This window comes from Thalassophryne amazonica, chromosome 2 (assembly GCF_902500255.1).
Source record: "Thalassophryne amazonica chromosome 2, fThaAma1.1, whole genome shotgun sequence".
Lineage (NCBI taxonomy): Eukaryota > Metazoa > Chordata > Actinopteri > Batrachoidiformes > Batrachoididae > Thalassophryne > Thalassophryne amazonica.
This window is the reverse complement of record NC_047104.1, coordinates 88,973,057-88,999,608: the sequence shown is the minus strand read 5'-3', so window position 1 is coordinate 88,999,608 and position 26,552 is coordinate 88,973,057. Positions and strand designations below refer to the sequence as shown.

At 40.7% G+C, this 26,552-nt stretch overlaps 1 protein-coding gene and 1 long non-coding RNA gene across 3 annotated transcripts in view; one reads left to right on the top strand and one right to left on the bottom strand.

Annotated features, from left to right (window-relative positions):
- Positions 1-26,552, top strand: part of LOC117526835 — a 294,238-nt gene that overhangs the window by 239,381 nt on the left and 28,305 nt on the right. The gene's annotated exons all lie outside the window — the stretch shown is intronic.
- Positions 10,795-22,008, bottom strand: LOC117526811 (transcription factor Maf-like). Of its 2 annotated transcripts, none has more exons than XM_034188888.1 (2): positions 20,482-21,601; positions 10,795-10,837 (listed from the first exon to the last, which is right to left on the bottom strand). In XM_034188888.1, exons 1-2 carry the CDS (start codon positions 21,477-21,479, stop codon positions 10,810-10,812), a joined length of 1,026 nt encoding a protein of 341 aa, XP_034044779.1. In that variant the 5' UTR covers positions 21,480-21,601; the 3' UTR covers positions 10,795-10,809. The 2 variants fall into 2 exon arrangements, with proteins under 2 accessions (XP_034044779.1, XP_034044786.1); XM_034188895.1 differs by lacking the exon at positions 10,795-10,837 and adding an exon at positions 19,963-20,170 and having other exon boundaries at positions 20,482-22,008.

Here is a 26,552-nt window from a genome sequence, read left to right as displayed (position 1 = left end):
ATGCTGTGGAGGGGAGCAGAGATCGATCACTAATGATTAAATGCAGAGTGGTGTATACAGAGCAAAAAGAGAAAGAAACAGTGCATCATGGGAACCCCCCAGCAGTCTACGTCTATAGCAGCATAACTAAGGGATGGTTCAGGGTCACCTGATCCAGCCCTAACTATAAGCTTTAGCAAAAAGGAAAGTTTTAAGCCTAATCTTAAAAGTAGAGAGGGTGTCTGTCTCCCTGATCTGAATTGGGAGCTGGTTCCACAGGAGAGGAGCCTGAAAGCTGAAGGCTCTGCCTCCCATTCTACTCTTACAAACCCTAGGAACTACAAGTAAGCCTGCAGTCTGAGAGCGAAGCGCTCTATTGGGGTGATATGCAGGAACTGGTACACGCTGTTGCATACGCCGGTCCAGAGCATCCCAAACATGCTCAATGGGTGACATGTCCGGTGAGTATGCCAGCCATGCAAGAACTGGGACATTTTCAGCTTCCAAGAATTGTGTACAGATCCTTGCAACATGGGGCCGTGCATTATCCTGCTGCAACATGAGGTGATGTTCTTGGATGTATGGCACAACAATGGGCCTCAGGATCTCATCACGGTATCTCTGTGCATTCAAAATGCCATCAATAAAACGCACCTGTGTTCTTCGTCCATAACAGACGCCTGCCCATACCATAACCCCACCGCTACCATGGGCCACTCGATCCACAACACTGACATCAGAAAACCGCTCACCCACACGACACCACACACGCTGTCTGCCATCTGCCCTGAACAGTGTGAACCGGGATTCATCCGTGAAGAGAACACCTCTCCAACGTGCCAAACACCAGCGAATGTGAGCATTTGCCCACTCAAGTCGGTTACGACGATGAACTGGAGTCAGGTCGAGACCCCGATGAGGACGACGAGCATGCAGATGAGCTTCCCTGAGACGGTTTCTGACGGTTTGTGCAGAAATTCTTTGGTTATGCAAACCGATTGTTTCAGCAGCTGTCCGAGTGGCTGGTCTCAGACGATCTTGGAGGTGAACATGCTGGATGTGGAGCTCCTGGGCTGCTGTGGTTACACGTGGTCTGCGGTTGTGAGGCTGGTTGGATGTACTGCCAAATTCTCTGAAACACCTTTGGAGATGGCTTATGACAGAGAAATGAACATTCAATACACGAGCAACAGCTCTGGTTGACATTCCTGCTTTCAGCATGCCAATTGCACGCTCCCTCAAATCTTGCAACATCTGTGGCATTGTGCTGTGTGATAAAACTGCACCTTTCAGAGTGGCCTTTTATTGTGGGCAGTCTAAGGCACACCTGTGCACTAATCATGGTGTCTAATCAGCATCTTGATATGGCACACCTGTGAGGTGGGATGGATTATCTCAGCAAAGGAGAAGTGCTCACTATCACAGATTTAGACTGGTTTGTGAACAATATTTGAGAGAAATGGTGATATTGTGTATGTGGAAAAAGTTTTAGATCTTTGAGTTCATTTCATACGAAATGGGAGCAAAACCAAAAGTGTTGCGTTTATATTTTTGTTGAGTGTATATATATATATATTATATTATATTGCTGCCATGCTACTGAAATATGTATCAAATATAGCAGTAACTGGGTGTGTCTCGCATAACCTGTAATGTTCACTCACAATCAGTATCTGGTTAACATCATGCTCCAAAGAACTTGAACTTTGACCTACTGACCCCAAATCAATTTCCTTTGCAGGTAACCTAGGCCAGATGTATCCTACACATTTGAAGGCAATCAGCCAAAGTGTCTGGCAATTGGAAAACAGAAACCAAAGCACCTTTCTGGGCTGAGGGGTAAAAAGGACCAAAGTGTTTAACGGTTTCTAAGTCGATGCCTTTTATGTTCTTGCTGATTGCTGAGGAGTGCATCCTGTGGCTTTAGAGAACAGCTATGCCCACATTAGCTTTACACTGCCAGTAATGACATTGGGCCTTCGCAGTTTTCATAGCCAGCGTGCGGATGCGGCAACCTGACAGACATACAACAGTTTGAATTCACCGTGGTAGCCATTGATGAGTTTGATTCCTCTTGAAATCCATTGTCTTCAACTGTGGCTTGGTCCCACGCTACCCCACTCCCCAGCTGTCTACTGAAGCCTGACAGTACCTTGCTGCCAGAGGATGGCTGACTAAGCACTCAGAGACTCTGAGAACAGACGACTGCCTCACTCAGAGCTCTTCTACCAGAAAATAATTAGCAAAGTGATCTGCCTGAATACCACTTCAAATCCAAACAGACATAAATTTTGCTTACACTTATTTGTTCACACTCTTTATTCTTTTTTGCACTTACCTTTACATTTTTCCTTTCTGAAAACTTTTCTCTTTACACCAACTGACATACAGTGAGGAAAATAAGTATGTGATCCACTGTCAATTTGCAAATACAAAGAATGGAGAGGTCTGTATTTTTATCGTAGGTACACTTCATATGTGAGAGATGGAATCTAAAAAAAAAATTAAAAAAATCCAGAAAATCACATTGTATGATGGTTAAATAATGAATTTGCATTGTGTTGCATGAAATAAGTATTTGATACATTAGAAAAACAGAACTTAACATTTGGTACAGAAACTTTTGCTTGCATTTACAGAGGTCAGACATTTCCTGTAGTTCTTGACCAAGTTTGCACACTGCAGCAGGGATTTTGGTCCACACCTCCATACAGATCTTCTCCAGATCTTTATGTATTGGGGCTGTCGCTGGGCAACACTGAGTTTCTGCCCATTTCACTTCACAATTTTCTCTCTGTTATTCATTACTCTTACAACTTGGCAGGTTTCGTGACATTTTATACCATAAAAAGCTGAAGTACAGCTGAAGTACAGCATGAGGAATCTCAGCTGATTTCCACAAGCAGTTCTCACCTCGCTGCTTTTGGTGCCATGCCCTCACCAAAACTCAGGAGAAGTCAGGAGAAAGAGATCTTTTTGATTCCAAGCCACCCCCCGCTTATGACAGCCCAGGGAAGGCCCAGCACAACTTCAGGTGAACTTTGCACTCCAGCTTCAACACTTGAGCAGCATGAGATGATCAATACTCTTGAGTCTGTCTTATCTCCCCAAAATTTTTAAGATGGCCAAAATCAGCACAGGTTTAACCGTCCATTCCTGAGTTGTGGCATGCCAACCTCCTTTGGGGATACTCGCAAACCATGCCAAGGTGCTGTTCAGGAAAACTTGGTGTTGAACTTGACCATGTGTTAGAGGCACTTTGTTTGCTCACACTTATCTTTCTTGTGCTTTCTTTCTTTCTTGCATATACTTGTATTTGACTTGTGCTTGCCTTAACATCTTTATCTTTCTTACACTTTCCATCTCATTCTCTGCCCGAGTTGTTGACAGGGTCTGCCCTCTCGGATATTGATGGAAACCTTGTACAGTCATTTTCACTTTGTGTGAATGGACTGTTATAAATTCAGGGTTTTTTTTGTCATCGTTGTTTTTTGTGTGTGAAATGGAGGTATTTTTTGTATAAACATGGCTCCAATTCCTACATGGTTAATGCAATATTTTTGTTCAGCCATTTGAAGTAAAGCTTAATGTCCACACTACGTGCACCTCTTGATTGTTTCATTTCAGCTCTGTTGTGGTGCAGTGGCAAAATTACAAAAAACAGTATCACTGTCCACATACTTATGTACATAGCTGTATACTGCATGTGTGTCAACTGATGAATGTTTTTGTGCATATTTTTTGCAGTTAATAAATAAAGAGTACAAGGTGTGAGCTACAGACGGTGTGAGTCGCTGTGTGCTGTGCTCGTTAGTGACGCACTGTTCCCATCTCACTGTACATGGATAACTGTATTTTTAACTTTAAAGTTAGACCGCAGCGTCTTCGGTCACCACCGCTAAATATAATCAGCTCCTTCTGAGCAGTCTCCTGTTTCTCACTCCTTTTCCGAAAGGCAGGTGGAGCCTAGAGGAGGAGGAGGAGGGGGGGGGAGGAATAACACCCCGTCTTGAATAAATCATCTCTCGACTTTTGACCCATATGAAGCAGAAGGTTGTTCTTTTTTATCCGTCTCCATCCTTGCTTTCTCTCTATTGCTTGTGCACTCCTCTTTCTCATTCATTTTCTCCTCCACATGATGAGTCAATGTACATTGATTTCATCTGCCCTCCTCAACTGAGACCAACATCCTGGCACCCAGAAATAGAGCTCGCTGTGACAGAAGAGCTTCCGACCAGCAGTTACCGTGAGAGTGCAGCGCAGAGAAAGGGTGAAGATACACAAACGCTGACATAACAAACACGCACAAATACGTTTGCCACACTACAACTCAGTTACAGTACTGATATTAGGACGCAACGGCCAAGAAGACCGGCCCGTAGAACAGCGGCTACATGGGAGGTTCCCTGTCTGTTACAGTTTGTTCATGCAATCACACATACAAACACACCAGCCTGTTTCCCCAATCTATATTTGCTCTTAGCTCCCTGTCACACAGCCACTTTCACACGCTCACAGCACACACCTGGCATTTTATCTTTGTCAGCATATTCTGAGTCCTTCATCTCCCAGCTGAGCTCTGAACTCCAGAGCTTCTTTGTTTAGCAAAGCCCTGACGTGAGTCACGCACAAACCACTCACAGGGGAAAACGCACCAGCCATCTCGCACCTATGGAAGCAGGTTTACATCAAATCAGTTTTCACTTCCATGCTGCTGCATGGCGGCAGCTTCTTGAAACATTTCCGAGACTGTTGTGCGAGTGTTTGTCTTTCAGTTTCAACTTTATCTAAAGTCTGGGACTTTTAGTGAAGCTTAGGGCTAGTGGCCAGTGATCACCTTAGTATGTCTTCTGTTCTGTTTAATGCTGACAAATTATTCTGTATTTATTGTCTTTCTGTAGCCTGATTCTGTTTTTTTTTTTTTTTCCTCTTTGAGGTGTGGCTCCATCCAGAGGTGGGAGTGGGTGTCTTCTTCTGCAGGCATCCTGTACTGGACACCAGCATGGACTCCCAAAATTTCCTGTATATTTGTATTGTCTATTGTGTTGGTAGCATGGCCCAAGCAGAGGGTCACCCCTTTGAGTTTGGTCTGCTTGAGGTTTCTTCCTCAAATCATCAGAGGGAGTTTTTCCCTTACCACTGTGGCCTGTGTGCTTGCTCTAGGGGTTGGTAAGGTTTGACCTTACTTGTGTGAAAGGCCTTGAGACTGCTTTGTTGTGATTTGGTGCTATATAAATTAAATAAATTGAAAATAAATTTAATTCAGTTCTAGTAGTTTCCGGAATGGAAACCATTTCGTTCCTGTTAATCTAGCATTCATTCATTCCTTCTTTCATTCACTTCCTATACCCGCTTATTTCAATTAAGGGTTTCAGGGAAGCTGTCCCAGCTGTCATTGGGAGAGAAGCAGGGCACACCCTCTACAAACCATCACTCTGTCACAGGGTCACATGTAGACAGACATACATATTGACAACTATGATCAATTTAAAGTTTCCATTTCATCTCATATGTCTTTGGAAGTGTCTGAAAGGAATCCAGAGGGAATCCATTTAAACTCTTGGAGAAACTATTAAAAAATACATTTTCTGGGCTTCCTATAGCATAAAATCCATGTATATTTCTTAATGTTTACTTTAAACATTTAGCTCCTCCCACTGGTCCTTTATTCTGTTTAAGTGTGAACCCACCACGTGACCACAACTTAAATTTCCACTTTCCTCAATGTTCAACAAAAATTAGGTCTGTTAAGAGTTGTGAGGACTACACATCAGCATGTAAAAAAAGCTGTAGGTTCATTACCCATATTTTTTCATCTGCATTGACCAGAACATAAGCATAGACAGTTTTCGTATCAGCAGCACAGATGTACAAACTGGCTTTCGGCAAAGCTTTTTCTCTCACGTAGGCCACTTCCACCAACGTATGAACCTGATTTTGAACAGATCAACACATTCCAGTCAAAACAGAGCTGGTGCTGAAGCAAAAAAAAAGTTGTCCTTCTTTAGAATCAATACGTTTCTGAGGAGCAAACCACAATCATAACATCGAAGTGTGCTGGAGCAGCTGCATATTTGTCAGCTTCAGTGTGAAGAAATCAAAGCACTTGGTTAAAATCACTGCAGGTCCTTGAAAGCCTGGGGCTTCAGACACGTAGCAGATGAGAGTCCATAACTGGAATATAAGTGGAATGCCACTCCATCACAGGTTATTTCCTCAGTCAAGTCCTATATATAGACCATGAGGATCATTGGCACCATTGCTTATTCCCAGATTCCATAGTGTGGAGCAGATTAGTCTACGACTTCCTATCAGCAGGAGGGCAGTTGATCATAAGTTACTTCCCCTGCCAGGGCTCGTAGCCAATTACAGCTGGGTGGTCTAGGACAATGCAGATGAAGTGTCTGAGACACAGACAGATAGCTTGACCAGGAATTTAACCCCACCGTCTTGTGTGGAGTTTTACAATGATGCCTCACATTCACCCATTCACACTCACACCAATGTCAGCATGCTACCATGCAAGATGCTCAACTGGATACTGGGGGCAACTTAGCTATTAAGTGCTTTACCCACAGGGCCTTACAGATTTTCCTGTCTGACAGGAATTCAAACTGAGGATTCTCTCATTTTGAGCTCTCCACTTTCACTTCAATACCGTCACCTCCCCAGTGGACGGAGCCATGAGGAAGGTTTTGCATCAAACTAATTAACATATTAGGACACATAATTTAATGCAAATGTCCCTAGTGAGTCAGCCAACCCCCATCCAGGTCCACATGTGCCATTAGGAGGTTACAGCACTGATTTTCTTCATGCAGAAATAAGTTGTACATGCAATTATGGTGTTACCTTTTTTCTTTCTATTGGTGACATTGTATGCATATATAAGTTGATTATGATGGCTCCAAGGCAAACTGATGGAACAGGGCAAATATATTGTAAAAGCACTGCAATCACAGCAATTTTTTTAATGGTGAGCAAAACTGTGGCTACAGTTTGTGGTTATTCTAATTCTGTTAGTATAGAATCACTCAACTGTGTGCTTGGCTTGCTGGTGGAACCAGAGTTCCATGATTACTGAGCCTTCCTGTAGGTGGAAACGAGTGATCAGTGGTGAAGTCGTGACACTGCGTCCTGGCCGTGTCTCTGCAGTCTACGCCACAGTCAGGACACTTTCCCCAGGCAAGGACAGCAAGACCTGGCTCTCCGTCTCCATCATTCAGCCTGTCCTCCTGGAGCTACGTGGCCAGACTGTTCATCTCCCCGCCCCACCACCATATTCATGGATTTGCATAAAACAAAGACACGGCTCTGCCTGCAATGTCTGAAACTGCCAAGAACAGGATCGCAACGACTGTGCCACACTCAGCCCCTCTCAAGTCGGCTAGCAGGTTGTCAGAGCACCATAGCAGCGTAACACAACGGCACAGCAAGGAGCGAAGATTTACGAGGCTGACGAAGATAGACGCCCTCATGGTTTTCCACTTTCATTCATTTAACATCCTTTCCACTGGTGTTGTTTATGTTCTGCACCCCCAGCTGTGAGCAGAGGGCACCTAATTCACAGCGGTGACGTGGGAGGAAAATCAAAGCACTTAAACTCTTCATCTAAAGATGATTTGTCCTTGTCTTCCCTGATGGCTTTTGTCCTGCTTCCCCTCCTGAAGCTAAGTGGAGCTGGAGAAAGGCCAGTGACAGATTCCACTTATGCACAATCAAGTAGATGACACTGCATGCAAAATACACATGTCCACAAACACACACGTACATTTTTTTAGGTCAGGTCTACTGCCATCCTAATGTGTCACGAGCAAAACACATCACTATCATTTTTGTTCCTTTGAATTCAAATAAAGGATTCATCATTAAAATTATCAAAATTTGCCTTCTCTGTTAACAATATGGCATTTTGACCCATGTGCACTAAAATACAGCAACAACAGGCCATGACAGCCTTCCTGTGGTGACATGATAGCTAATGGGATTATATTTTCCAACCCTCAAATAGCAAATTCATCTGGTGTCTGCATTATGAAGCATAAAAAAAAAAAACAGTAGAACCTCCTGTCATCTTAAAGTCATGACAAAACACACTGCTGACCTTTTCTGTATGACAGACAGTCAAACATTCAAATTGATTTTTATTATGTTTGGGTTTGGTTTAGTCTTGTTTTTTGTTTGTTTACACTTAAATTCTGAAAGAATTTTGTCACCACTATAATTTTGTTTCTTGTTAGTCACATAAAGGTTTCACAATCTTATATTGTTAAAATGAACAAAATTTGCTTATCCGGAAATCATTTAGATTATAACCAGTGTCAACTAAATTACAGCAACAAGATGCCAAGAAACATTTTTGGGTTATGATCATAGATCATCATTCCAGCCCTCAAATCGCAATCTTGGTCAGCGCCCCCATCATGGAGTAGAAGAAATGTCTTCGACCCTTAATTAACTGAAAATGGCAAAACTATGATATCAATTTGAAGCACAATAAAAGCAATGGAAACAGCTACTAAACAAGGGTGACCAGAGAGATCCCACTGGCAAGAAGTTAAGATAAAGTCTGGACTTATTTAACTTGAAGGCTTTCCTGAACATGTGATTGACACAGGTCTACTGGGTCAGTTGTCAATACTGATGTTAGTTACAGTTACAGTTTCCACTTCGTCTACTAAAATAAGGAGACTCATGGTTTGTACATGGTAAACTTCAAACCTTGCATATGTACACATGCACTTTTGTGTTCATGTTGTCCGCACCATCTCACAGTGCAAAGTAATCCCGTGACACATTTCCAGCCCAGTCTCAGGCTTTTCGTCACAAGATCACAAACCAACAGATTAAAGTATATTTCGTGCTGCTGAATCACGACATGCCGTGAGACTCGGTTGCACATGTCATATATTAGATGAAAAGTTAAGTGCTATATTCTGTGCATTTTCCATGAATGGCATGTGCACCATGGATTTCACATTTAGCATACAGAAATGCTCCTTAGGGCAATAGTTAGTGTTAGGGGTAGAAGAAGACAAATTTCCACCTCTCTTTTTTGGTCAGAAATCCATGCTCTTGTTTTCAGTCACATGATGTTTAACAAATATGAAGCAATCTTGTGAGTTAGTTTTGGCAGACAACTCAAATTGTGTGCTACATATATACTAACATGGCTCATTCATATAATTACCACATACCTTCAGTTAAAACATCTTTTATATGATGCACAAAAACAGATCCTCTAAATTGGGAGGGCTATTTAATATGCGACAGTTTTCCATCTCCCCTCTCCCTTCAACAATGCAATCACTTTGTTGCTGCTACGTCATCCCAGCTCCACCCACCACCCACCTGTACACTACAATCAGGGGAGAAATGTGTCTAATAATCACTCCCTCATATCAAACATACATAGGAGGAGAGTGATGATCGGAGCCCATCCACCAAACTCAAAACTAGATGCTACTGTTGCAATAAATATTCTTCTTCTACGCGAGTTGTCCAACTGAAATGTGGGTTATGTACAAACTATTAGGCATTTCTTTGCATACATTTTATGATGCATTTTTGCTGAGAATAGCCTGTACGGAGTAAAGAAAATTATTTAAAACAAAGACAAAATGCTGTTCTGCATGCGATTAGAAATTTTTAAAATGCAGTATCTTTATAGAGTGCATGATGAAAAATGTATTGAGATGTGCAATTTTGTGTGAAGAAGACTAAAAATTAAATGCTACATTTACTTAATCTAGTTATGTCAACCAGACCTACAAAACTTGGTTCTGTTTAAATTTGGAAACACAAAATACAGTAAAAAAAAAAAAAAAACATAATCACATAACCATAACAATTTGTCATGATTAATTTTATATGAGGTTTGCAATTTAACCTACTATTTTTGTTAATTATGTTGTGTCGTATGAAAATACACTAGAAAAAAAAACTTGTTCTAACTTAAAAATATGCTAATTTGTCACACCTGCATTCACAAGTTTCTCTCAAAGTAAATTCATACTTTGACGGTTCAAACATATTATAAATTTAATTTGATAAAACTAATAAATGTAAGTGTAACACGTTAAAATAGTTTTTAAATGTTGATTCAGGTTTAATCAATCAATCAATTTTATTTATATAGCGCCAAATCACAACAAACAGTTGCCCCAAGGCGCTTTATATTGTAAGGCAAGGCCATACAATAATTACGTAAAAACCCCAACGGTCAAAACGACCCCCTGTGAGCAAGCACTTGGCGACAGTGGGAAGGAAAAACTCCCTTTTAACAGGAAGAAACTTCCAGCAGAACCAGGCTCAGGGAGGGGCAGTCTTCTGCTGGGGCTGGTTGGGGCTGAGGGAGAGAATCAGGAAAAAGACATGCTGTGGAGGGGAGCAGAGATCAATCACTAATGATTAAATGCAGAGTGGTGCATACAGAGCAAAAAGAGAAAGAAACCCCCCAGCAGTCTAAGTCTATAGCAGCATAACTAAGGGATGGTTCAGGGTCACCTGATCCAGCCCTAACTATAAGCTTTAGCAAAAAGGAAAGTTTTAAGCCTAATCTTAAAAGTAGAGAGGGTGTCTGTCTCCCTGATCTGAGACTTTTTACTTTTAAAGTGTCAAAGCAAACGTAACATTTAATAACAAACAAATATTTGACATTGTGAATAAAGTAGCAATAATTTTTTTCTGAGAAATATTTTGTCACATGTAACTTCACTGTGTCATAAAGTCAAAATCATGTGAATGTAATAAGTAAAAGTAAATGGAAGAAGTAAAGAAATTTGCTGTTTACCCCAAGGAGCGAAGGACATAGAAGATCGAGGCTTGAAATCACAGATGGAGAAATTTTCTCGATGACCTAAAAACAACATTTAACAAAACACACACAAAGAAAACAATAAATAAATGAATATTAAAGGAACTATGTAAGGCGTCTGTCACCTTCATCTGTGCTTGTTGTCTCTGTGACACTCTGACTCCCTGACAGATGCACATATACGTGCACGTAAACAATTACAAAGAAAAAGGTAGATGCACTCCGAGTGAGATTCTTTCACCTTGTCTGTCTGCTGAAATACATTACATGTATCATAGTAAGTGTTTGATGCGGAGGGAAATGTAAAAATTTGCATGCAAATGGATTCTACAGGCAGAACTCATGCATCAAAACAGTGCAACCACAAGAGACGAAAGGAAAATATCTAAACATACAGAATTCCAGAGGAGACAATTCAAAATGTGTTATTTCATAGTAAAAGCTTTAAACTGGATTATTTCAGTAAAATACACAATTATGAAAAGGATGAGCAGATATGGATAAAGGATGGATGGAACATAAATTTAAGGTCCACTTAAACTTTGGAGTTACACAAATGGCTATACATGTAAACTAAAAAAAGAAACATCATATTTCCTTAATTTAGTTATGTCAAACATTCCACAAAACTTGGTTATTTAAATGAAAAAGCAAATTGTAATAAATTGCTACAGTTTTGTGTATATTATTTTTTCCAATTTAAACACTACATTTTGGGAAACTGGTTAACATAACTACAATTAATAAATATAACATTTCATTTTTAGCATGCATGGAGCCCTTTGGTTTACTGCAGAAAGCGCTTAGCTTTCTCTTGCACGGATGCCAAATGGAGCTCTTTTAAACACAGTGGAAAATGACATTTGTGAAACGACTTCACTCGTGCACAGCAGTAAAGGAAATGTTAAATCTCCAGATTTTCAAATAAAAGTCACATAACTCCAACAGTCTGCATAAAGTCAGGAGGGGAAAAAAAAAAAACAGTGGTGAATTGAAATCTTAGTGTAAACTTATATCTTAGTGAATCGGATTCATCACATGAAATAATGCACAGTAATTAAAATAAAACCTTTAAGATGAGGAAATTTAAAGGTGCATAAAGATGGGGGTAGGTGATGGTCTAGAGGTTAAACTTTAGGCTTGAGATCAGATGATCCTTGGTTCAAATCCCAGCCTGACCGGAAAATCCCTGAAGGCCCTTGGGCAAGGTCCTTAATCCCCTAGTTGCTGTAAAGCACTTTGAGTGTCTGATGCAGATGGAAAAGCACTACATAAATGCAGTCCATTTACCATATCACCTATAGTGAAAACTGATTAATTAATGATCAATTATTAAACTAATCAAGTATTTTGATAAATAATTAATAATTTTAAGTCTATCTTTGTAATGTCCTAATTCTCTCATATCAGCTTCTTAATATTCTTGAATATTTTCTGGTTTCTTTCCTCCCCTCTGACAAATTAAATATCACTGGGTTGTAGACAAAACAAGTTATTTGAGGACATCATCTTGCACTTTTGAAACACTGGGCTGTATTTTCACCATTTTCTGATATTTGAAGGAACAAACCATTCATCGATTAATTGAGAAAATATTTGACAGATGAATCAATAATGAAAATAATCCAGATATAACCCTAGTCAGCTGTTATATTTGTCATATTATTTGGAAAGTACGCCATAGTTACCTCTGCCAACAAAGATGGAGGAGGTTATGTTTTCATCCCTGTTCATTTATTTGTATGTCTGTTTCTGAACAGCCTGGAGCCCACAGTTTTTAATATATAGTCCTGAACTTTTTACCAAGGTTTCATGTCCTGATAGTCAAGAACTTCAATTTTCAAGGTCATAGGTCAATGGTCAAAGTAAGAAAAAAAAATCCCTATCTTTAACACTTAATTCATTTTCATAAATTCATAACTGTCAAAAAAAGATCAAATTTCTTTCATATTTGAAAGTTTTATGTACGATGGTATCCTTTATCGACTGACAAAGTTGAGTCGGATCTGATCCAGATTACAGATTTTGTGGCATTTTAAATTTATGTAACCTTGAAAACCCCATGTGATGTATATTTTACATTATATCTTAATCAAACATGCCCCAATCACTCTCATATTTGAAAGTGAGGTGGAGACTGGCACTCACTATCACCTGAGAAAGTTTGATCTGGATCTGATCCGGACTGTGGATTTTGTGGACATTTCAATTTAGTATTGAAAAGCTCCTTTGATGTACTTTTTTCATTATATCTCAATCAAAAGTGCCTCAATCACTCTCATTTAATAATAATAATAAGGTGCAAACTGACACTCTCAATGAATAGACTAAGTTTTATCCACATCTGATTCATATTGCATACTTAGCAGATATTTGATATTAACATTGAAAAGCCCTTTTGATTTATATTTTTGTATTATATTTTAGCGTATGAAAAGTCACTTCTAACCGGACTTTGACCTTGAAATTTTTTTTCCAAGATAAAAATTTATGGAATTGGAAACTAGTGCTGGCGGAGGGTTTGCACTGCATGAGCGCGGTGCTCTAGTTTTATTTTATTTTTAGATATTAATTTTTATTTTACTACTTTTGTTAATACTGGTGATCTCAATGGAGGCAATCACTCTTGAATTTAATTCGGACCAAAAATGATCAAGGTCAGGGTAAATTTTCTGGTCCCTTAATGCCTACGAACTTTTATGAAAATGACTTCACATATTTTATTGTTGCTGAATGTGACTATTTAAAAGCCCTTGTAGCATTTTCACATGTGTGATACTTGAGTATGTGTGTCTGTATTTACACTGTGGCTCTACATTTTTATTAAGAACATATGTTAAAATTATGAGACAGCTACACATAACCCAGAATGTAAATGTGTTTTGTCTATTTTTAGTAGGCATATTTAGGAGTTCTGCCAAGGAGTTTATGTTGACATTACTTTGTTTGTGTGTTTGTCTCTCAGCAGGATTACGCAAAAACTGTTCAGCTAGTTTTCATAAAACTTGGTGGTGAGGTGAAACACGGTCTAAGGATGAACCCCATAAATCTTGGAGCAGTTCCAGATCAAGGAGCAGATAAACTTTTTTTTTTTTCTTTATTTCAGTAATCTCTCAGGAGATATTCCATATACCTTAATGGGTAAAAATTCTCTCTCTCTCTCTCGAGAGAGAGAGAGAGAGAGAGAGAGAGAGAGAGAGAGAGAAATTTACTCTGCCAGGATAACATTTGGTCCCAGTCCAAACAGAGTTAAACATACTCTATCACAGTGCTAAATCAATTCTATTGCAGTTTAAAATCAACTCTATCGTGCTGTGAATGAATCTTATTGGAGTTGAAAAATGTGATATGACAAGACTGTAGAGCTGATTTCACTCTATATAGAGTGAAATCAGTCATTTACAGCATGATAGAATTGATCTTACACTGTGATAGAATTGATTTAGCAATGTGATAGAGTATATTTAACTCTATTTGGACTGGACCAGATGTTATCCTGGCAGAGTAAATTTTACTCTGCAAAAATTACTGTGTCGACAGAGAGAGAGAAGTGTTCTGATCCAGCAGAACAAATAGAGTTTCATGAGGGGTGACCTCTCAGTGTATTCAATGGACAATAGGGCTGAAAATGTATATCCTTAAGAGGAATGGCCTTTGTGGAGATATGCACTCTCTGAGTGCCCGTCTCAATAGGCATAATTTCAAATCCTTCTAAAACGTCAGATGAAGCCCCTTGCCATATTTGTGCAATCATGCTACTTGAAGATATGACACTTATGTAAGCGTTGCTATGTACCTTAACACCAACAGTTCCAGTCCCTTTTCTTTCTCTTTTTTTTAAACCAACATATCCTGCAGCCATTCTTTCAAGGACAACTCTTTAATAACAGTGCATGTCCACTTCATGTCAGTGAAAAGCATGCTGACAAACGAAAGTCACAGAAAATGCAAAGTTGATAAAAGGAGAATTTGATCCCCACTGTGTTGAAATAACAAAAAGTGACTGTTACTGTCTTCTTTTACATAGTGAAAAAAGCGGCTTGATTTTGTTGCTGTCAGTCAATGTTGCAGATGTGGCTGCCACGTGATTGTGTTGAGATAACACACACACACACACATACACATATATATGTGTGTGTGTGTGTGTGTGTGTGTGTGTGTGTGTGTGTGTGTGTGTGTGTGTGTGTGTGTGTGTGTGTGTGTGTGTGTTTAACCAGAAGCTCCTTGTAAGACCAAAAGAAGAAATCAAATCCAATAACTACACTGACACCCTATTTACGTCTTAAACACTCTGGCCTGTTGCATTACAGAAAATAAAACTACATCCTCTCAGTTTAAAATGAGAACATCAATAACTGAGTCATACGAGTTAGTTTGTATCTGAAAAAGGTCAGTATTTCAATCTTGATCTTTGAATACAAACATTAATTATACTTAAAATCTTAACCCAACTCACTAATGGTTGTTTAATAAGTAACTTTTTTTTTTTTTTACATACCTGTGATTATTTCATTTTGTTTCAGGAACAACCACTGTTTGATTCTTGAATGATGTGAGTCAGAGAATGAAATCAGCTTGACTCTGTATAATCATGGCAGTTCCAAATAGTAATTTGCTGCTTCCTTTGCATTGTGCTTTGTACTGTATTACCGTGAGTCAGGAATTTGCTCAAATTAGCCAAATGGGATCAAATGGGAGAAAATCTAAATGATTGCTATCACTTGATTTAATATGGCTTTTTATTAGATTAATGTTCCATTGATTCTCCACTACACATTTTAAAAGGGTCACATTTTCCACACAGAACCTAATGCAGGTCACTAGTTGACTGAAAACAGTAATTTGTAGCTAAAACACCCATAAATACTCATGTGAATGCAGACCAATATTAAACCAAAACTTCAAATTTTAAATAATATTTCTGTGTCTGTTCTTTAAATTGAAAGGAGCTGCTAATATTGTGCCACACCCACTACAGACTCTCTGTTTCTCAACTGAACATGTGAGTGTCTAACAAAGCACAGACCAGCTCATTGGTTGTCTCACAACATTACGTACACTTCCAGGCTTAGATTTGTTGATGTAAAACACAGAAATCTAAAATGAGTGATTTTAGGCCATGATTTTGTTGATGGTAGGAGAATTTGTACTTGTAGAATCATAGAAATGTAGGATTAAGAGATGTGTCACATAGAAAGCCCAACCATATTTGTTGTAAAAACTGGTTTTGCACAATATGACCTCTTTCACGATTAATCTAACTCTGCTGCATGTACACAGCAAAATCACCAGTGTGTGTTCTTTTCAGTGCTAAATTAACACTTTTCTTGGGTTAAATTCAACACGGCCATAGACACTCTCTCTTAATGAAATGCTGGAATTTTGCTACGTCCTTTTGCAAACACTTTTTGGAAAATTCAGATGTGAAAACTACCAACTGTACTGTTTGTATTCATGTGGTTTAAATACTGCTGTGGTGATGAAATACAGGAAATTACAATTTGGCAGTGTGTAGATTGAAATTTATTGTGTACTATAGCAAGTCGGATGTGCCTGTACATCTTATTGGGTGGATTCTGAGCAGAGGAAAGAGCGTGAGCTCCCCAGGGTGAGGATTACTCTAATGACTTTGAGAGCAGCCTTGTGCGCTGTACATTTGACCTCTACTCATCCTCTTCTACAAAAGACAACAGACAGACGTGCATGCATGAGCAGAGAGATAAAACCCATTGTGTATCAGCAGAGGACCTGAGCGAGGTGGAACAATCCCAGTTAAAAGATGCCAAAATTCACAAAAAAGTAACGCAGCTGATCCTTCGTTTACTGGCCAGTCCTGTCTATTTTCGGGCCTGTCGGCTGGCTCGCCTGAGCGAACAACGTGCTATGCCTTGCACGCTGTCTGCCCACATGTTCCACATGAATCATAGGGAGAGTGACAGCTTTATCACTTACCATTACGCAATGGTACTACAGATATGATAAAGCTTCTTTTGCAGATGAATTTATTTTCCCAAAAATATTGTTTATAATTGTGGGGACCAGAGTGCTTCAGTCAAAAAAAACAAAAGCAAAAACAAAGCAGATCTGTTTTGGTGGGGAGGTGTTTTCATTTCTAGTACATGCACATTAGAGGTCTTACTGATCTTTCCCAGAAAGGAAACAAATTAAACAAGACCCCAACAAGACAATCTTAAACAGAACCCAAATTTTCATTTTTTACATGCCGCACAAAACACATCAAATAAACCCACTATGCAAATTACTTAAAGGAAGGAAATCTGAAGTCCTCAAGAAGGAAAGAAAACTCGCTTTGAATGGGCACTAAAAAGAGAAAAAGCTATCAATTATCCTTCCTCAAGTCATTGTTGTGGCTAATATGAAATATCAAAAGATAGCAGCTCCACTGCTTAGATCAAATAGATGTAATTAGATAAATTGAGGAAGAAGGAGAGCGGCTTGGCTGTAAATTGCTAGTGGTGCACGCAAAAGACCCAACACTGGCACAGCCTGCACGGAGCCGCACTCACGATTTATCATCTCTACATCGCAGGAGCCAGTGGCCCACACCACTATTAATCATTTGCAAATCATTTAATTCAGCCCGAGCCTGACTATTGTCTCAGTCCCTCTCCACTCACTCTGGGCAAATCTGCCACCACAGCTCGCACCTCAGAGGAAAACGCATAAAACAGATCGGGATCGAAGTGTTGGGTTAAATGTGGACAGCACATCATCAGTGGCAGATGGTTCACAACACAGCTTTCTTTTTTTGTCAAATTTAATAGGTTGCAGTTTACGAAGAACTGGATTGTGTGGTTTATTTCGTGCATGTCCTTGTGCATGTGCGCACATAAAGTGTGGGAAAGTTGCAAATATACGAGCTTGCTGACAAATCCAGAATGAATCTGTCCTTGGAAACTTTACTTTAAAGAGGATTTTTGGCACATTCATCTTCCTGTTGGACCAAATTGTTGAAATTTGATGCCCGCAAGGCTGTTCTTTGGCCCAGAATTTATGAAAGAAAGCTTTAATCTTGTGTTTTCAGAAACTTTTCAGTTAAAATCCAAAGGCTATTTCTGGTAAAACAAAGTCAGAAAGCAGTAGAAATTCAAAGCCACACAGCCGCAGAGTTAAGATGACATGTACTCCAGCCCCACGAAACATACCTGATGACATGACAGGGGCCCTTGCTGCACCCTGCCCACACCCCGAAGTTTGTCTGCCTCTGGGTTAACTGACCATTGAGATGAAGCAGGGTGAGAATGGAAAAGTCAAATGCTGACATGCAGGCGCATCACACCAACCGCCCAGCAAACACAGAAAGAAGGAAAGAAGTTGTGCAAATCCAGAGCATGCACAAATGATTTTGACGGTGCATGTATGCACACAAACGTCTGCACAAAGACACAAACATTAATGCTCACATGCACAGATCAGTCTAAAGTAAAAAAAAAGATGGAAATACAAAATTCCATTTGTCTTGCATTCTCAAAAATTTAAATGATCGAAAATATTTAAAGTAGAATATGTGAAGAAATTATTCAAAATGTAAATATAATTTTGACCAAAGAAAGTGAGCACTGCAACAAATGAGATATATTTTCAATTGATCTTAGCAAATACTTAAAAAAAATAATGACTTGACGATTAACGTGCAGTATCCTGTGCCCACTGTGTCTTAAAGCACTTTTATAGTCTCATTACACCAAGTCTGGATGTCAGCATTTGTACGCACCAGTCCAAATAAAAAAGTCAAAGTGTCTCCAAAATGTTTCCAATTTACACTTTATCATTTTGATCATTTTATTGCAAATAACTTATTAAATTGATTATTAAAATTCTCTACAAAAGAGTGTTATAGTGTGATCCGGTAACTTTTGACCCTCTTTATATTCCAGTATTCTGTGAACAAGTTTAAAAAAGAGAAACTTCTTGACAGACAATTACTACATTTATTGCATATCATTTAATTGTATGAAATGAAAAAAAAGAATGAGCACATATGAACATCACATATGGTTAGTGGTGTGAAATAATTTTGCCACAGCAAAATATAATTTTAATATATATAAAATTGAAAGATTAATTAACATATTTCATATTTCCTGGCAAATGGTTCATTTTTTTCACATACAGGGTGTCAATCCCTGACCATCTAACAATGTCCAGACATTATTGATTAGAATAGCTGTTATTGCTTTGCAAAGTTCGTTAAAAACAAAACAGCAAACTTTGCTGAACTGTGAATAAAGTATCAAAACTCACGATTCACTCGCAACAAGAACGGAAGCTTCAGGATACTTTTCCTCAACTTTACATTTTAGTGCATTTCAGTCCAGAATACGTCTCTTGGCTGCAGAAACGCATTTTAAAAGCATGATTATTTGCTTTGATTCCTACCATATTGAGAATGAACCCTTCTTTAAATACAAAATAACAATAATCTCTGCACACTTTTAAGTACATGCTGCAAAAGCGCTGTTAATGCCTGCCCAGAAATTCCTCAACTGCGTAAGTAGTGCCAATTTCTCTGAACAAATTAATTTAGAAAACCTTTGCAGTGATTCTTAATTACCACGATGCATCTAAAGAAAATCAACCCGTAGCGCATTATCCTTTGCAATTTATAAGAAAACTTTGTTTTAATTATACTTTAAATTTAAGCAAAGACTTTCAAATGCACATTAAAAAAATAGCAATAAGCAACAGCGTGCACTTCCAGAAGCGATTCCTTAAAAAAAAAAAAAAAAAAAAGAAAAAGTGGAGAAAAGTGGAGCTCCATTCTTTGCCTTTGCACCGGGATCGCCGCCGATCAGCTTCCACGAATCAAAGCGCATTCAGTCTAATGAGAGCCGGAGGTGGAGGAGGTGGAGGAGGAGGAGAAGGAGACGGTGGAGGAGGTGCGTTCAACACAGCTGAAATGCACTTGGATAGATTACAAGGGGTAGGAAGTCCTGTGTCACTTTTTTGTTACTGTCCCAAAAAAGTGAGGAGGCCAAAAAATGAAGTATGAATGCCATGCTGGAATCATCCGACATAAAAAAGTAAAATTAAAATAAAATAAAATATATATATATATATAAAAAAACAACAACACCATACATGTCCAGCATGCAGGGCAGTCCAATAATCTCTTTTAAACAATGAGTTTGTAAATGGATAGAGTTCTTTTGTTGTTGTAAGCGTGGGATGAGGTGGCGATCCTCCAAATTTGGCAAAAAAAGATGTAAAAAATAATAAGGGATATAAAAATATTGTAGATGGATGCGGGTTGGGCAGGTCTGTACATTTGATTCAAAGTGAAACGACGGAAGGGGGAAGTTTACAGTCAGTGCCTGCATGCGCACTTTGTAAAAGTTGGATCAACTTCAAACACTGCAAATAAAAAAAAAAAAAAAAAAAAAAATGAATGAACAAAAAAAAAAAAAAAAAAAAATCGACAAACAGGCAAAAACTGACAGGAAAAAAAAGTTTCCAAAATGTTTAACACGGATGGAAACTCAAAATAATAAAAAAAAAATAAATAAATATAAAAAAAAAACCAAAACAGTGGAAAAACGTGCGCAACCACTGTTTTATTTTTTCTTTATTTTCAAAGTGTAAAATCAAAACAGTTCTTGGTCAAAAATGAGAAATAACTTTTTTTGTTTTAAAGCAGGGGTGCTTTTTTTAATCACGGCACTCACATGAAAAACTCCGGGGATGAAGGGTTGTTGTCGCTGCCTGATTCCGTTTCTCTGAAGCCGTTGCTGATGAGCTTCTCGTACTTTTCCTTGTACGCGTCCCTCTCCCGGACCAGCCTGGAGATCTCCTGCTTTAGGTGCTCGACCTGCTGCATGAGCTGCGTCTTCTCTCCCTCCAGGACGTGCCGCTGCTGGACGCGCTTGAAGCGGCAGGACTGCGCGTAACCTCTGTTCTTTAGGGTCCTCCTCTTCTGTTTCAATCTGATCACCTCTTCCTTGCTGACCCCCCGTAGCTGCCGGTTGAGCTCCCGCACCGACATGGTCACCAGCTGCTCGTCCGAGAAGCGCTCCTCCAGACGCATGTGCGGGTGGTTTGTGCCAGACGCGCCGTTGGACTGCACGCCGGGCGCCTGGTGGTGCGCGCCGCCGCCTCCGCCGCCGCCGCCGCCGCTGCTGCCGTGGTGGTGGTGATGATGGTGGTGGTGCTGCGCGCCGTTCTGAGCCGCCGCCGCCGCGATAACTGCCGACACCACCGCCGCGGCGGAGCCCATCTCCTCACCGGCCATGGCGCCCCCTGCTCCGCCTGCGCCGGCGAACTGTTGGCCCCTGGCGTAACCATCGAACGACTGGAGCTGGTGACTGCTGTTGATCAGCGCCTCGACCGCGTCTTCGGGGCTGAAGCCCAGCGCCTCTGGATTCAGCTGCTGTTGGTAACCGGACATCCAGTAGAAATCCTCGATGTGCGTCTTCTGCTCGCTCCCCGAGCCCGGACTGGGCGCCGAGAAGCTTGGGGAAGGTGGCACCGAGCTGCAAGGCGTGCTCATCGGGGTGGAAGACAAGGATCCCCCGGCGATAAGGCGGCTGCACTGGCTGATGTTGCGATCGGGCTCCACCGGCTCCTTTTTCACTTCAAACTTCATCAGATCGAAGTCATTAACATATTCCATGGCCAGGGGACTGGTGGGCAGGTCGGAGTTGCTCATTGCCAGCTCTGATGCCATCCTCTTGCTGCTGACAGTCCTCCAAACGGGCTGAAGACCAGCTGTCAAAGCGGGCTGGCTGCTGAGGACGTGAGCCAGTTTGACTTTTTGAAGCTTTTGCCTTCAAACTTCAGGAAAAAAAAAATAAAATAAATAAATAAATTTAAAAAAAGGAAAGGAAAAAGACAGGAGCGTCCCTTTTCGTATGCAGTCGCGGAGTTACAGGCGTGCGTAAGGAGTTTCTATCTGCACAGCGGCGCCGCGCACACCAGCAGCCCGGTCCCGTTTCAGCATGAGAAGTTCGGCGGTTTGGGATTTCAAACATTTAACACTTTACGGGCTTCTTCATGGACACAAGCGGAGCAGCAGGAGGAGGAGAGAAGCAGCCGTGCTGGCTGCTGCTGCGGAGCTTTTTTACAGGGATCACACAGCAGATGAGTTTAAGAGCGTTGTAGCGGCCATGACGTCAGGATGGAGATGGGAAATTGACTCGGACGACGAGCCAATCGGGTCGCTCAATGTGAGAGCTAATTAACATATCAGTGCGGGACAGGAAGAGAGGAAAAAAAAAGTTTTCTCAACTGTCAGAGGCATCAGCTGACTGTCAGCTGGGACTCAGCCTGTTCACGGCAATCTCATTTTAATGCAGGGAGGAGAAAAAAAGAAGATCATTTAGTTTGATTTTAGTGAAGCGGACTGCGCTGCAAAGTCACTAAAAGAAAAGGAAAAAAAAAAATCTAATTTGATCATGTTTCAGTTATTTCCTATTTTTTTTTTCTCAATATATGTATATGTCTTACTCTTCCTAGTTACTAATATTTTTGTCTAATGAATCACACGACCACAAGATGTTAGTGGAAACTTCAGAGACAAGTCATCACAAAATTTAATAAATAAATCAATCAGTGGAAAAAAAAAAGAGTTTGAATTTAAACGTTTTCGTGTTGCCTTAATGCAACAGTAATTAAAAAAAAAAAAAAAAAAAAACAACTCAACACTACCACCTTTTGGCCATGTTGCAGAATGGGATCACCCACTCCTCCAAAACAAGAAAGAAAAAGTATGTGTGTGTTCATTTTTTAATCGCATGTCAATTTTCCATCCATTTGTTTTACACAGTTTTTAACATATAAAACTAGTAAATGAACACAACATAGATTTGTCAAATACAAAATAAAACAGATAATGAAATTTCTGTAATTGTGTGACTGTTCCAGTCCCGTCTGTTTTTTTGTGCCCCTGTCACAAAATGAGTCCTATTTTCATGACGCAGTATTTTTTATTTTATCTTAATTCTCCCCTTCTCCTAACTCTAACCATAACCCACCCCCAAGACCCCTGTGTCACCCCTCATTTTGTGCCCCCCTCACGAAATGAATTTGTAGTTTCGTCCCCCGTCACGAAAAGGACCCATTTTTGTGACAGTATCACAAACCCATAGATTAATGTACTTTTTGGAATGCCATCACAAACTGCCCTGAGATTGGGTTGTAATCACTATGTCTTTAAAAGACGTAATAACCAGGTTTATGCATTTATCATAAATACATCTTGTAGTGACATTCGCTTATCTTGGCAGTGACATACATGTCTCTGGGTCCTCAGCCTTTGCGATCGAGACACGCTTGAGACAAGCTTGTGGAGTCCTGAGGTCACTGGACAGAGGTATTTGGCGGCGCTGATATCTTTGTAGGCGAACGAAGGTCCAGCTCTTTAGGGTCCTGGAGCTGCCTGTATTGCGAGACTTGGACACTTTGGTACTCAGTCTCTTTGGAGGATCCTTGGGTACTGCTGGAATGACTTTGTATCAAATGAGTGGTTACTAAGAGAGACTAGGATGGGGAGTATCACTTGCATTGTGAAGGAGCGTCAGTTATGACATTTTGGTCATGTGACCTGTTTCTGTGTGCGTGATCCAGCACACAGGTACCTGAGTGTTGCGGACCCCAGTAGCTGGAGAAGGCTAAAGGTATGCCGTGTTTCACCTGGCTGTGACAGATAGATGGTTATTTTAAAATGTGGTTAATGGACTGGTTTTCTACCTGGGTGGTTGCCATCCAGGACCCAAGGTGGTTCTGTGGTGTTATGGATACGGCAAAGTGCAGCATCAGTGCATGCTTCCAGACTTGACTTGATAAATACATCCAGTTGGTTTTAAATGCATGTACTTTAACAGACAAATTTGACTCACATTAAGTTTATTGTATTAAGTGTCATGTTAAAACTATGTATTCGAATTTGCTGGAAATTGTGGATGCGATGGAAATACATAAAGTGTATAGTTTGCTTTCTTTGATTAATAACTGTTTTGTTTCCGTATGCTCACTGCAGACTTAAAAACACTGGGTGGATTAAGTTTACTGTCAGTGGAAGTGAATATCTGTAAATCAAATGTTCCATCCAAGCTGATATAACCCCGACCATAAAGTCATTTTATCTCAGCAATGACCCCGGATCTGCGGTACAGCCATATAAAGCAGCTGTGTACGTTGGTACAGTACTTTATCTGAGTTCAGAGGTCTCCTCCGTTTAATTAACTCATGTACAATGGTGCCATAAGGCAGTCTGAGTGTTCCTGGCTGACAGATCGACATGCTTTCAGCCAGGCATAATGGCCTTACCCACGTGGATTTTTAAAGGATTTATTTGTTTTTTATTTTGTCAACAGAGGAAAGGATATTTGTTTAATTAAATGTTGCTCAGGTTCCCTTAAAACAAGGATTACAGAGACCCCTTGTGACACATTGAATACATTTTATTTTATTCATTTACACAACTGACACCACTGAGTGTAAAGCTGCACTTTAAAAGTGTGCTCACATGTCAAAACTGTGTGTTGCACTATAAAACGTTTCTCCTGTTTACTTTCTGCTCACTTATCTCGGCAGTAACATTCACGTCCCTGGGTCTCTGACCTTTGAGATTGAGAGATACCTGAGAAGAGCTGATGGAGTCATGAGGTTGCTGAACAGAGATGTTTGGTGATGGCAATGTTTTTTGCAGGAGAATGTCGGTCCAATTCTTTAGGGTACTGGTGCTACCTGTCTTAATGTGTGGTTGTGAGCTTTGGGTGGCAACACAAGATGTCTTTTGTGTCTGGTCTTTTTGGAGGATTCTTACTGTTGTACCATTGGAATTACTTTTTGTATTTACTTAGGGTACTGCCTGGATAGGCTCCAGCTCCCAGCGACCCTTAGTTGGAGTGTGTGTGAGTTACTTAGGGTGACTAAGATGAAAAGTATAACTTGCATTATGGGAGCATCAGCTTTGACATTTTGGCCATTTCTCTGTGCATGGTGCAGCACACAGGTTCCTGGGTGCCGATGACCCCAGTGGCTGTAGAAGGTCATGGGGACATCAATTCTTCATGTGGCTGCAGCAGATAGATGACTTATTTTACATATGTTGGTGTTGTCTGTCTGGGTGGTTATCATACAGGGGCCAAGGTGACTCCCTGATGTTGATTTGTTTTTTTTTAACCAGGTTACTCCCATTGAGATAGAGAACTTTTTTTGCAAGGGAAACCTGGACAACTGTAAAGTTTCCAATTCACCTAACCTGCATGTCTTTAACCCTCTGGGGCCGACGCCGTCGTATACCAAGCTTTAGTAAATTATAAATAACTTGAATGAATGAATGAACAAACTTTTTAATGATATGAGATAGAAACTTACTTTTTTGGCTGAAAAAGTTAACTCCACGGACTTTCGAGCCAGCCATCGGCCATCTTTGTACTCCTCATAGAAGCTGTGTGATGACGTGTGCAACGTGAGTGTCCAATCGGAATTGGTTCACCCACCGTCACATGGTTTTCCAAAATCCAATCGTAGGGTAGATTTACCTCACGTGAAAAGCCAAAGATCGTTTTCAGGAGTGATGTGTTACGAGTTGGCCCATTTGAATAGCCCCCTGGGTAAACAGAGCTCCTGTCCTCTCCGGTCTACAGTGAGATTCAAACCTGTTGTTCCACTCTGTCTGTCCACTTTCAAACACCTTTTATTTCATAAGCTAGCTGCCTGCATTGTTCACTGGAGTTCTGGTCCTGCTCTGCTGCATCCTAAGTGGACTTCTGCCAGAGCGGAGACACTATGGAGGCGGAGCAGAGTGCATGGCCCGGGGAGGAGTGCGCCTGTCCCCGGTTACACAGGAGACAACCGCTGAACCTCGGTCACTAGTTCTGGTCTGTGTCTGTCAGCACACAGGAGTGCCTGCTTGTAGCTATGGGACGTCAATTTGCCAGTTCCTCAACAAGTGCTTGTTGTGTGTTGTGACTCTTGCTTGCCTCTACTGGTGGTTGGCTCTCACTGCGGTATTGTATCACTTCCTGTTCCGGAGCACAGCGGTGTTTTTCTGTATCTGTTAGCTGTTTAATCTGCGCAGTTAGATTGATCTAGTTATCTAGATTACGATTTGTTTCCCAGTGTAATCTTTACGTGCCTTAACTAAAGCACTCCTGCTGAATCACCTCTAAATTATTTACACATTATTCACTTTGCGTGTTTTTAGGAATCCGCTAGCTTAGCGTAGCTACTAGCTCTTAGCCGATTTAGCATGGCTGCTTCTCCTGTCTCTCCCGCACTTTTCTGCTCTGGGTGTGAAATGTTTAGTTATTCCTCGGCCTCCTTTAGCAGTAACGGTACTTGTAATAAGTGTAGCTTATTCGTAGCTTTGGAGGCCAGGCTGGGCGAATTGGAGACTCGGCTCCGCACCGTGGAAAATTCTACAGCTAGCCAGGCCCCTGTAGTCGGTGCGGACCAAGGTAGCTTAGCCGCCGTTAGTTACCCCCTGGCAGATCCCGAGCAGCCGGGAAAGCAGGCTGACTGGGTGACTGTGAGGAGGAAGCGTAGCCCTAAACAGAAGCCCCGTGTACACCGCCAACCCGTTCACATCTCTAACCGTTTTTCCCCACTCGACGACACACCCGCCGAGGATCAAACTCTGGTTATTGGCGACTCTGTTTTGAGAAATGTGAAGTTAGCGACACCAGCAACCATAGTCAATTGTCTTAAGGGGGCCAGAGCAGGCGACATTGAAGGAAATTTGAAACTGCTGGCTAAGGCTAAGCGTAAATTTGGTAAGATTGTAATTCACGTC

What these genes read in the sequence shown, in the direction of transcription:
- LOC117526811 (XM_034188888.1), bottom strand. Translation starts at nt 21,479, where the DNA reads ATGGCATCAGAGCTGGCAATGAGCAACTCCGACCTGCCCACCAGTCCC. An exon ending in TCATCCCCGGAGTTTTTCAT is followed by an intron (nt 10,838 to 20,481) that starts GTGAGTGCCGTG and finishes TGTTGTTTTTAG; the next exon opens with GTCATCGAGAAAATTTCTCC.